Source organism: Stylophora pistillata, chromosome 10 (assembly GCF_964205215.1).
Source record: "Stylophora pistillata chromosome 10, jaStyPist1.2, whole genome shotgun sequence".
Taxonomy (NCBI): Eukaryota; Metazoa; Cnidaria; class Anthozoa; order Scleractinia; family Pocilloporidae; genus Stylophora; species Stylophora pistillata.
Genome location: NC_142528.1, coordinates 1,136,984 through 1,150,000, shown reverse-complemented (window position 1 = coordinate 1,150,000; position 13,017 = coordinate 1,136,984). Strand labels below are relative to the sequence as shown.

The 13,017-nt window shown below is 39.2% G+C and overlaps 2 protein-coding genes and 1 long non-coding RNA gene across 3 annotated transcripts in view; all 3 read left to right on the top strand.

The window, feature by feature from the left end:
• LOC111337152 (intraflagellar transport protein 70A) overlaps positions 1–1,622 on the top strand; it is a 13,679-nt gene extending 12,057 nt beyond the window's left edge. Inside the window, exons 28-29 of the mRNA XM_088735336.1 lie at positions 311–380; positions 1,239–1,622. Of these exons, the coding sequence (XP_088591462.1) occupies positions 311–380; positions 1,239–1,363 (195 nt within the window). The 3' untranslated portion in view covers positions 1,364–1,622. The remainder of the gene's footprint in view (positions 1–310; positions 381–1,238) is intronic.
• Positions 1,623–5,138: 3,516 nt separating this feature from the next.
• Positions 5,139–6,556, top strand: LOC148721245 (uncharacterized). The gene is made up of 2 exons (XR_015992479.1): positions 5,139–5,341; positions 6,185–6,556. It is a non-coding gene; the product is annotated as an uncharacterized LOC148721245 (long non-coding RNA).
• A 1,853-nt stretch (positions 6,557–8,409) lies between these two features.
• On the top strand, positions 8,410–12,757 carry LOC111337166 (aly/REF export factor 2). The gene is made up of 6 exons (XM_022943406.2): positions 8,410–8,670; positions 8,753–8,902; positions 10,590–10,737; positions 11,942–12,023; positions 12,147–12,297; positions 12,532–12,757. Exons 1-6 carry the CDS (start codon positions 8,494–8,496, stop codon positions 12,556–12,558), a joined length of 735 nt encoding a protein of 244 aa, XP_022799141.1. The 5' UTR covers positions 8,410–8,493; the 3' UTR covers positions 12,559–12,757.
• The last annotated feature ends 260 nt before the right edge of the window (positions 12,758–13,017 follow it).

Here is a 13,017-nt window from a genome sequence, read left to right as displayed (position 1 = left end):
CGGCACTAGCGCACTAAAAATTTCCGGCACTAAAAATTTTACCAAATCCTTGACTCTCTTCGATCGATATATTTATTTACATATTTATTTTCTCGAAGATATTAGCATGTTATTTTTGCTATTTTAAATTCGGGTTGAAATAAAGGCTTGTTGTTGCTGTTGTATCGTATATTTAAAAAGTTACGCTTACAAAGAACCAAAACAATGAGAATAACATTAACACCCTCTTTGCTTGGGCGTAACCTTCATATCGTCTTGGTGTTGGCTGGGCGCGTTCTTCATTTGATTTCTTTTATTTATTTCCTCACAGGCCAAACATATGATCATGCTACGGGATAGCGTCATTCAAGATATTATTCAGTTTCTGGAGCACTGCGAAAGTAAGTTTCACTTTCTTCTGCTTGATTTTAGTGTTGCGAACTTGGACCTGCTTTGACCTAGTTTCGGCTTTGAAACTAGACCTTGTTTCAGAAGAGCTGTGCTGTATTGACTTTAGCGTCACAGAGGTAGCCGGTCTTTTCGTCTAAAGTCTTAGGTCCATTCGGCCAGCTTATCAAGTCTTTTCGTCAAAGGTACAACATTATTTGAAATGAAGTTGTAACGCAATATATTTTATTAGATAGTGACAAAAATAAAGACCTACCGTTGAATCATTTCGCGCAAAAGAAATGGGAATATTTGGCTTATTGTGAAGCGTCTGTTAGGTGTAATAAACAACTCAGGTCTGATTTTCGCTATTGCATAAATAGCGCTCTCCACTGCGAAGATCGTGCATCATACGTAAACAACTAAGTGTAACATCACTAAATGTCCGACATAACCAACAACATAGTACAACATGATAAAGAAATAAAACTAAGCCAAAAATGACCCCAAATTAGCATCCTCTCTGTGTATTTATTGTAATTGACGACGTTGAATTCGTAAACGAGGATTGGTGGCTAAAGCTATCGGAACCAAAATGGCAACGACTCGCACTAATAAGTTCTTTATATAGTCTTATCTAACCTTCTAAAAGCTTCGAGAAAAGACCAATTAGACGAACAAAAATTTTGGACTAAAAGACTTGGACGAAAAGACTTTTGGACGAAAAGACCGTATGAATTTATTAAATATATAGATTTAATACCTTTGTTACTGATCTGGCAATTGGAGCTTCACTTTAGTAATAATTGTTGTTGTGTAGTTTTAAGATCTATATGGTATATACTGATGATATGTTATATTTTTCGTTGCAGCTTATGGCAAGAATGTACCTGCAGTCGTCGAACAACCACTAGAGGAAGAAAAAATTCACCCAGGCAAAAATACTGTCACATTTGAGGCCAGAGAATTAAAGAGCTTGTTCTTACGTTTGATTTAAAATACTGAGAGGGAATGGTACCGGCGGGATGTTTTTCTCAAGAAGCAAAGTCTACGAACACCGAAGATAATTTACGGAAGCGAGAAACAAATGCGCAAAAATGTGAAAATGATGTATAGAAATGTTCATCTATCAATGTAAACAGCTAGGCAGTTTCGTAGTACTCAAAAGATTTCTCTCCTGTGGAGTTCCCACTTGAGAAGACCATGAAAATTGAGTAATCACAAAGTTATGTGTAAATAAACTATATGAACTACTGTATAGTTCTATTGTTATGTAACGAATATTTAGTTTTGCATTTAATGCAGAGGAAAGACGCAATCGAGAATTTTCTGATCGTTTCAAAATTATCTTATTTTGTGCTTTGTGCGCAGTAAGCGTGCGTAAACTTCGAGAAATAAAGTGTGTATAGGAGGCTCAAAAGTTCTACGACGTAAGAACCGTGAGTAACCTCATTTACCGGCCAATCTTTGATCTTATCGCGCAACACACTCGTAAGAAATAACCCGTTGTACGACGAGATCAGAGAACAGCGGCAAGAAAAAAATGGTGTGATCATGAAGACGAAAGTTCTGATCATTTCAAACTAATCGTTTTGTTTGCGCAGAAAGCGTGTGCAGACTTCGTGAGATAAAGTGTGTATAGCACGCTCAAAATCCCCACAGCGAAAGCTCCATGGGTAACCTTACGGGCAAATGAAATAATTTGGATACATCAACAAAGTTGAAATGGTAAATTGGCCACCGTAACGATTACAAAAGCTGACGTTTCGAGCGTTAGCCCTTCGTCTGAGCGAATAGAGGAATTGTGGGTTGTGTGTGCTAGGTAGAAAATAGAGCTAGGGTATTGGTGGGAACATGGCAACGAGAAAAACAAAAATAAATTAGTGGAATGAAATGCGTTCGTTGATCCCTGTGGGATTTAGACTGCCGGTTTAAAAGATGAGCTTCGGTTCAAGAGTTTTACGGCTTTCCGTGCTACCTAAGTGCAAGGAAAGACCGCAGATTGCCATATGTTGCTTAGAATGGTTAGGTAAATTAAAGTGTCTAGCGACTGGTTTCGATGTGTCCTTGACATTCTTTTTCACGTCGCGAAGGTGTTCTCTGAATCGGTCACCTAGTCTTCTGCCTGTTTCGCCAATGTGTATCTTTTTGCAATAAGTGCAAGTTATGCAATAGATTACATTGGCGGAGGTGCACGTGAAGTGATCGGTGATCTTAATGGATCGTTTGGGTCCCGATATTTTATCAGTGTTGTGAATGAAAGGACATGTTTTGCATCGTGCACGAGTGCATTTAAAAGTGCCTGGTTGGTCATCAGTCGAAAAAAACTTCTGACCAAAAAATTGCCTATGTTTTTGTCGCGTTTGAATGAAATAAGCGGAGGCTGCGAAAAGATAGTGCTTGTCTCTGAATCGTTTTGAAGTAATTTAAAGTTTTTAAGAATGATGGATTTAACTGAGTGGTTGTGAGGGTGAAAGTTATAACCAAGTGTGGTTATGAGCTTCTCACGCAAACTACCCTCACCAAATAATGCGTTGCGCGACGAGGTCATAGAACAGCGACAGAAAAGACCGCCTGCAGCAAGTAGAGAAGAAATCGATGACATCAGTATGACGGGGGAGGTTTCTTGTAACCAGTGCCTGAGGTTTGCTCGGTTTACTGACAGGGAGATGCATTTACAAACTCAACCAAACTTTATACCTCTTAATATTTCATGCGCAATTTTAAACTGACATTAAAACACTGTTGGACTGCTGTGCGGGAGGACGAGGGTTCAAGCCCCGGCCGGACCAACACTCAAGGTCTTAAAATAATTGAGAAGAATATGTTGCCTTTCTATAACATCAAGAAATGGTTTAGATATTCTAGTCTTCTCGGATAGGGACGAATAAATGGAGGTCCTGTCTCCTGCAGGGTTAGGGGTAGGAGACGCCACGCACGAGATTACTGTGTGATGGATGTCCTCCCCTGGGGTGGGATGGGTGGGTCGTTGTCTTGCGTTTCATACATGAGCCTCTGGCTCGGGCAATATGGGAAACCATGCCCAACGTAAAGACATTAAACTTTGATTACTACTACTATTACTATTATCAGAAGTTATTCAAAGTTATTCAAGTTATTGAGCTAACCGCCTCCCGGTTAGCTCAATTGGTTAGAGCGCCGAATTGTGTTGTGCGTGAGGCCGAGGGTTCGAGCCCCGGCCGGACCGATACTCATGGTCTTAAAATAAGTGAGGAGAATTTGCTACCTTTCTATAATCAAAAAATGGATAGATATTCTAGTCTTCTCGGATAAGACGAATAAACTGTAGGCCCCGTCTTCTGCAGGGTTAGGGGTAGGAGACGTTAATTTCCCACGCACGAGATTACTGTTTGGTGGATGTCCTCCCCTGGGGTGGGATGGGTGGGAATTGGCCCTGAAAAGCCCCTATGGGGAGTGGTCATATAACGTGTGTATGTATGTATGAATGTATGTATGTATGTATCTACGTATGTATGTACGTATGTAAATGAAGAAAGCACTTCCTTGTCTTTGTACTGACCACTGCAAACTCTTTGCACCGAGAAGGGGATTGGGAACTAGGGCAGACCGGAAAGCTTGTACTTGCGCTACATGTTACTTTAACGTGATACTTGCACCTTTCACCACAGGGCCACCACACAAGCGGTGTGTCTACTCGTTTGTTCGAAATATAAAGAAATGTATGGGAGAAACGTATTTGGTAGATTTTGAGTTGACTGTTACTTAACTGTATACTGAGGTCAAGGTAAAGTAACAGTCAACGCAAAATCCACCCTGAATCGCTCAAATTTGCCATTTAGAACCACAGAAACGACAATACACAGCAAGTGAGGTAGGTTTACATTTATTTTGAGCCTTGGCATAGACATTCCTAGATATAAGTTTACGATATTACGACTCTTCAATATGCTCCCATACATTTCTTTATATTTAGAACAAACGACCAGACACGCCGCTTGTGTGGACACCCTGTGCTTTTACCACCCCCTCTTAGGACCTTAAGAGCAAACGGGATAGGAGGCGATCTTCCAGCCCTTCCAGGCTCCTTTGATGGTTAAAATGTGTCCACAAATTCAAACGCTTTCGGTAGATGAGCCGACAGTTCACCACCGCTATCGAGGCCCTGTAGCGAGCGTCCCTTGGAACACAGGCAGCTCAAACTCACTGCTAGAAAAGCGAACGTGACTCTTACCGTGTTGCGCAACGTTTTATATTTATAAAGGTTTGTATGGAATGTTATCGGTTTGCCTTAAAAGAGAGGAAAAAATGTCTTGTTTTGGAATAAAATGGACTTACCTTATTGCCTTGTTGTTTTCTTTGTCGATTCCGTCCTAGCGTCTCAGGCCATTTTGAAGCGTTTTCGGTGAGTTAGCGCTATGTTCACCGAAAACGCTTGAAAATGGCCTGAGACGCTAGGACGGAATCAACAAAGAAAACAACAAGGCGATAAGGTTAGTCCATTTTATTTCACAACAAGACATTTTTTCCTCTCTTTTAAGGCAAACCGATAACATCCCATACAAACCTTTATAAATATGAAACGTTGCGCAACACGGTAAGAGTCACGTCCGCTTTTCTAGTAATGAGCTTGGGCTGCCTGTGCTCGGAAGCGCGTTTTGTCATTATTAGGGACCTTAAGCATCGATGACTTTGGGTGTCACGGACGTTCGCCGGAAGTGATTTTTCAGCTGTCGTTAGCCGTTGCTATGGATACACCGTCCGTTCGTGATGAAAGGTCACGTCGACAACGCAGGATCTCTTAGTTTGACGTCCTGGAGAAAACGTAGAAATACAGGTGGATTTGAGATTAAAATTGCCGTACTTCGAAGATGATTTGATGTCATTCACTCCGATAACCACATTAAATTTTCTCGGCTGTTGTACTTGTAGTCATGTCAAGCTTGCAAGTTCCCGGTGAAGGAGGAAATTACGGTGGTCGAAGCAGATCCTCGAGGTTAGTTGTCATGCAGCTTAATTTTGTTTTGGACGAAAATCTGTGAAGTCTTACAAGTAGCTTAGCGTAATGCGTACTTTGAGAAAAAAATTCTTGACCTTAGGTTTAAGTTAACTTCGCTACAGCAGATAAATATCAAAAGTCGTCCGTTAGTTTTGTGCAACAAGCAGTCGGCAGTTCCTATTTTGTTTATCTTTTTTGTCCGGCCCGGCTCAAAGTGCGACATCTAGCTATACGAATGTACACACTTTTTTCTCTAGCAATCTTTCTTAAAGGACTATCTGAGATTGACGGAAATTAAAGAATATAGGTAGCCGTGATACCGCCCAAACTGGTTTGAAAATAAAATGTGTGTTGCAGCTATTAAACTTACTCTTACACGTAAAGCATGTTATTTAAGCTTAAGTAATAGAGCACTTTTTCCGTGTTTATAAAGCCTCATCTAAACACGAGGTTGGTTGGGAGAATTCAAGACAGTTTGCAACTGTCTTGAATTCTGTCTACCAGTCAGCCATTTGTTGGCTGACTGGTAGAATTCATATTAATTACTTTACTGACGTACTACTATCCTCTGTATAGAACATTTAAATTAGCCTAAAATCGCTGGGAAACGATGGATTTTCAGCTTGGGAATGAAAAATATAAATATAAATATGGTGTACGCTCGAAAACTGGAAGTAATGTATAATTGGGGGGACTTAGATTTACATATGCTACAGAGAAGTTTAACACTGCATTTTTTAATCATATCAGATCAACCGGGCATGATGTTCATGTAAGCTAACTGGATACTTGTATAAGTTATCTTTTAAAGGCTGAAATTTCTTGCATTGTTTAAAACAGTGGTAAAATGGAATGGAGTGAACAGAAAGACATTCTCCTGTGCCATGAAGTCTTGCAGGCTGAGCCATACAGGGCTAAAGAGAAGACTGTGGGCAGAGCACAGGCATGGGAGAAAATTGCCAACATTCTCAACAAAAGAGCAGAGTTTAAAGTTAACAAGAGGTCTGTAAGAGATCATTATATGGTCCTGGTGGAAAAATTAAAAAATAAAAGACTTCACAATAGTTAAAAGCCAGTGGCATCAGTCCCGAGCCAACCAAGCTGGACAGACTACTCAAAGAAATCATAGAGAGAGCTGAGGCCTGTGATCAGTCAAGAGACGAGGAGGATGAAAACACAAGAGAGAAATAACAGAAAGAACAAGAGCAAGCTAAGGATATCAGGCTCAAAGCCATGGACTCATTGAGTGAAACAAAGAAATAGTCACTTTCAGATGGGGATGGTGAAAATCAAAACTAGGCCAAAAGAGGCAATCCAATGGAACTGCAATGGTGGCCTATTTGAGGGAGCAGGCAACTGAAGAGAACAGGCTAAAAGAGAGAGATATAGAAATAAGATCTGTGCAGTTGGAGAAAGAGACTGAGAGGCAGCAATTGCTTGACTAGCAGCATAACAGCCTGATGCAACTGCTGTTACAACAGCAGCAGCAGCAACAACAACAACAACAACAACAGTTCCAGTAACAACAACAGCAGTAGTTGCTACAAATGCAAACCTACATGGCTCAACAGCAACAACAGCAGTATAAAATGCTTATGCCAATATTAGAAAAGAAAAATTGAAAAAAGAAGAGCACTCTCCTATCCACGAAAATTTGAAATAAGCACCCTGCCCCCTTCCCTGGCCCAGATTTGAACATTAATACTTGCTTTCAATTCAGCTTGTGAACATGTTTAAAGTGAACTGAAAAGGATCCCTCTTGAATAAGCACCCTACTGTTTTAACTCAAAATTTGAATAAGTACCCTGGACACCACTTATTTGCAGATTTACAATATTATACCATGAAACATATATTTCATGCCTTTATTTTTTGTAATATTGTTGGATATCTTTTGAGCTACTCTTTTAAAACATTTTTTTTAAACTATGATTGTATTGGCCCCGACCAAAGCAACAGACCGGTACATATTAACTTCATTGATCAAAAGAATCACCATCTACTTCAGTTGGAGTCTGTTAGTGTGATGAAATTGACTGCTTACATATTTTTTATGCTTAACATATTTTTTATTGCTTGTGATGTCTTCTTGCTTTCTGTATTACATTTTATATAATTTGTTGATGACACAATTTATTCACACCAGCATATACATTGTAATTACTTATCCTCAAAAGGTATATTACTGATGAGAAATTAATGCCATGTATAGAACTTTAAAATTTACATGACTTGCTATAATATAAAACTGGGCACATTACTTTGAAACAAGATTTTGATTAAAAACTCTATGAACTTTGCCATACAGTGTAATGAGCATTTATAACACAAGCCCTTATTTTTATTTTGGTACAGAAGATTAAGTGATTAGACAACCAGAGTCCCCACAGTTATCATGTTATTTTTAAAAACTTGTAAGTACATAAAAAGCAAATTGATATTAGTTTTTTATTTGTCTGTCCTGTTATTAGCAATTAATTTCGTCCAAATCTGTGGATCATGTCACCCAAACGACATGGGTATGCAAATCTTTTTAGCAACAGTCCCTCTATGCGGTTGGCCTTAGTTCGTTGGTGGCAGCACAGACTCGCAGGTAATCCAAGGGCATCAGCAAGTCTAACAATGTCCATTTTTCTTACTCGAAACTCCTGAAAACACTCTGCTTCGTCCATAGAATCGAGATCAAAACGATCGTAGTCGGCGTGAGGAAATGATGGATTTTTGGAGAAACTAGCGTCATACAATAACAAAAATTCTTCTTCGGAAATAAAATGATGACTCCATGCTAGAGAAAACATTTCTCGAGCTTCCTTTAAACTGGACATCGGCAAGATCGAGAGCACGCCAAGGATGTGTTTACATTTTCACGGTCGACCGGCAACGTCTGTAAATTAGCGTAATTGTTTTGCTTAACGCAGTCATGTCACAAACTCTGTTGGCGACAACGTCGTTCCCAGGTTCCCCCTCCTGCAAACGATCGAACGTCCGTGACACCCAAAGTCATCGATGCTTAAGGTCCCTATTATCGTCTTCACGAGTCTTCGCGCTCGGTTTCTCGCCGCCATGAATTGACGTGGAAACGAGGCGGCAGTTTTCAATCCCATAATTTCAACGCGTCGCATCCACTGACACGAGGACAACCTAGCATCATGGCAGCAAAAATGGACAAAGTCGACATGTCTTTAGACGATATCATCAAACAGAACAAGAAAACCGTAAGAGGAGGAAGAAGAGGACGCGGAGGAAGAGGGAGAGGGAGAGGTGGACCATTAAGAAGCGGTAGAGGACGCGGAGTAACCAAGAATAGACCGACGCCATATTCAAGAGTGAGTGATACAACGTTTTTTCGAATTTCTGTCCTTTCGACATTTTAGATATGACTGTTGCTAACTTGTTTTCCCTCTCTAGCCCAAACAGTTACCAGACCGATGGCAGCATGACCTTTTTGATGGCGATAGCGGTTTCAGAGGAGGAAGAAACCGTGGCGGTGGTATCTCAACCGGCTGCAAACTTCACATTTCAAACTTGGATTTTGGTGTTTCAGATTCGGATATTCAGGTATTTAATGGTATTTGTATTCCACTCTTTTAGACCAAAGATAGATAAGGCGATATATACTTGAGTGATGAACCTAGTCGAGAATGATTCTTCCAAATTGACGTGAAGAAAAGAAGATCAAACATCAATATGCAAAATTGAATTCGTACCACCATCTGTTTTTTCAACACACCACTTTAGGCAACTCATATAAAATGCCAAAGGAAAAGAAAGTCGTGAGTACATAATTGCCCCCAAACTCTCTGGTCTAGACTACTCAAAGGTTTTGCGAAATGACGACTTTTTTGGTAAACTTAGAAATGTGGTTTGTTTTTCCTGTCAATATCACTCTGTATGCCCCTTTGATTGTTGGATTGCCAATCTTACCAATTTCAAATCAGAAAAAAATTTCCATGTGGCTGATTGTTAATTAAGGGCCCCGGCCACACTAATCCATTTTCAAATGAAAATGGAGCTGTTTTGCTCAGGATACGGCCATCGTCCACACTACAACGCCGAAAATGATCGCCGAAAATGGAGACGTTCAAAAACACTCTCCAGAGTGGAGCGATTTGAAAACGATACTCTTTGAAAATGCTGTTTTCCAGTGTGGATGGAGAAAACGATGCTTTCTGAAAACGGTGATGTCCTCAAAATAGACATGACCTGGTGCCAGACCACTAGAGCGTGAGTATCCAAAATGGTGGACAGACGCTACCATGTGGCTTCTCTCTTGATCAGAATGATTTCCAGTCTTTTGATGCTCTTGCAAGCGAATTTAACCCAGCTGAGACGTCACTTAGATTTTACAAGAAGGGAACAAGATATTTTAAAGCTTCTGACCTTGCCAGCTTCAGGAAAAACAAAGATAAAACAACTCTCTGAAAGCCCACCAAAACCTTGAAGGTTTTGGGCAAGACCTGGACGAACTTTGGTATGGTGGGACAACTTTGTTGCTAGAAAAGTAGTGGAGGAAGAGTGGAGGGAGAATTTCTGCATGGGGAAAACCTCTCTCTATGCTCTTGGTGTCAACTGAGGCCATACGTCGAGGGAGAGGAAACAAGAATGAGGTCCCTGATTGATGTGGTAAAGAAAGTGGCTATATGACGGTATTCCTTGCCTAAAGCAGTCGCATTTTCACTGTTAGGATACTCTGCTTGAAATATATCCAAGATGTTGCCCTACTCCCACTGGACTGACTCCCAGTCTACACTCTCGGTGCTATTTTGCACTTTTTATTCATTTGTGACTTCCAGAAGTAGCTTGACTTCATGATCAGTCCATGTGAAACAGTCTGTTTTAGGTTTTGGTTGCTTTCCAGCTGTTCTTAGCATCATTTAGAAGGAAATTATCAAAGAATTCTAAACCACAACAACACTAGACAACAAAGAAACAAGAATGGCGCCAATTTTGCGGGCCAATATATTGAAATGCACATGCGTTAAGTTCATTTGAGCATGTGCACTGAGGGTATAAAGACGTTTTCAAAACGGATACGGCGTTGTAGTGTGGATGGAGGAAAACGATACAAAAATGACAAGTGTGGATGCAAATCGTTTTGAAAATAGAGCAAAACAGCTCCATTTTCGTTTGAAAACGGATTGGTGTGGATGGGGCCTAAATGTTTGTTAGTGACTCTTGCTAATGAAAAACACACTTAAATGATTTTACTTAATTATACATAAATTTTTGTATGTTTGATTTGTAGGAATTGTTCAGTGAATTTGGAGATTTGAAGAAGGCCACAGTCCATTATGATGCCTCTGGTCGATCTTTAGGCACAGCTGAGGTTATTTTTCAACGACGAGATGATGCACAGCGTGCCATGAAACAGTATAATGGAGTTCCTCTTGATGGTAAAATATTTTTAATTTTAATTCATTGAGGCTGGTCAGCAAATCTTGGCTGGTAAGACCTCATCGTGCAGCCTTCAGTGACGACTTGGCCATTGAATGGGTTTGGTTACTGTTAAGGCTCATTCTTTACAACACATCAAAAGCTGCTCTACTTCAGATGTGCCTCAGCATGCCTCTCCAGGTGTCAAAACATGGCCTTGGGTTCATAGTTTCATTCTGGAGCCATCTTGACCCAGCTACAGCTGTAGCTTGCAATGGAGCCATTCTGTGTTTTTCTGGTAATACTGAACATGATGTCTTCCTTGCTGCTTTGTTTGCTGCTGAATATTTTAATCCTTTAGCTCCTATAAGTGACCGAGATAGAATTTCTCCTTGCATAATGAATACAATATCAGGGAGACAAGTCATGAGAATCAAGAAGAATGTCAATTAGGGAATTTATTTGACCCAGTACCAAATCCTCTGAACTAAAATCATTGGAATTTTATAGCAGACAATAAGGAGAATTGCTACTGAGATAGTGAAAGTGAAAAGGGTTAACTTAAGGTAGTCTTGCAAGGAGCCATACATTTTCTGTTGTCAAGCATTCTTAGTGTTCATGTAGTAAAGTGATGTGGTTTCAATTTTTTGAAAGAGTACGGTGCATTGCTAACATTTTTGTTTTTTTGTAATGAGTACTTATCTTGATGTGAAACGAGATGTGTGGCTTTTTCTGCTTCTTGTTACAATGTAAAACATGGTTGGCTACTTGTAACATTTTTCTCATAAAAATATTGTTCTGAGGTATGATGTAGATTTTAAAATGTCACCCTTTTGAGTGAGCAGACTGGTGTTTTACTGGAATGAAAAAAAAATGTTAAGCATTAGAATGAAATATTTATTTTCTTTTTAAACTTGGTAGAAATTATATGGAGTCTCTGCTATGAGAGATGATGCACTCCTTAAACTTATTTTCATAGAATATGAAACTGTAAAGTGCTCTTAGATTTTTTGCCTTTATGTTGTAAAAATCCAACATACAGCTGGCAAAATGTTTGGAATTGTGTGCAAATGAATGGGGTGGCTGGTAGTTATTATGGAAGCGGGGCTGTTTTTATTCAACTGAATCATCTGATGTTATTTGATAAATAATTGATATGAATTTATATCATATTTTACACTTTTGGTCTTGCATTTCAAGTCTTGCATTACTTTTGTATTGTAGGAAGGGAAATGATAATTGAGTTGGTGTCTGGTTCATCAAATGTTGGTGGTGGTGGTGGTGGTTTCCAAGGACTAGGGCAAAGGTATTGAATCATGAAATTGTGACCTGTTCTTGCTTTCTTGAATTTTGCAAAATTCTTATCAGAATTATGACTGATGTAGCCAAAAGATTAATCAATTATATATGTAATTGTTTTCATATACAGAAGGCGCCAACAGTTCAATCAAAGCAGAGGGGGTAACAGTAGAAGAGGCAGAGGACGAGGTAGAGGAAGGGGAGGAAGAGGAGGTGGCCCTCAAAAAGCTAATGTTACAGCAGAAGATCTTGATGCTGAACTGGATGCTTATCATGAAGAGGTTTTATTATTTCCCTTGATTTTTCTGTTTTGTTCATTTCTCCTAGATATCATTTTATTGTGAAAGGTGTTAAGGCACCATGTGAAGCTTGAGTGTTTTTTTTTTTTTTTTTTTTTTTTTTTTTTTCAAAGCTGCTAACTTAAATATGTACATTGTGATCTGTCTTGTTTAAACAATGTGGTGAAATAGTATTTTTGAGGGAAAACTAAAGTACTTTTGTTCTTTGACTTGTAGGGAGACGTAGACATGGATGATGAATAAACAAGCTTTCATCTCCCTTAAGCATGGATACATACTTTGGAAACCAGACCTAGAACACAGATGTTAGAGATTAAGCTACTGAATATTTGCTAATCAACATTTTTTGACATATATGGCAATTTCAAATTGCTTTTCCATTAGAGGAATTGTCGATGCAAATTTTGAATTTTCCAGAATTGTTCTTGGTTAATTGGATATATATAGATGTTAATGAAAACTATGCATTCAACAAAGCCAAATTAATAGTCTGCATATCTCTTAAACTATTTTCTTTCAGGTATATTTATGTTTTTTGTCACATGTTCACTTATCTGCAATATGATTTATTGACACTTCAGGTAGTGAAGCATGTCAGTGCTTATGTATTACTGTTAAATAAGAAATTTTTTTTTGTTCTCTAAGACAGTAGTTGATCAGGGTACCTTAAGTTTCCTCAATTTTGTTTCACTATTCATTTAC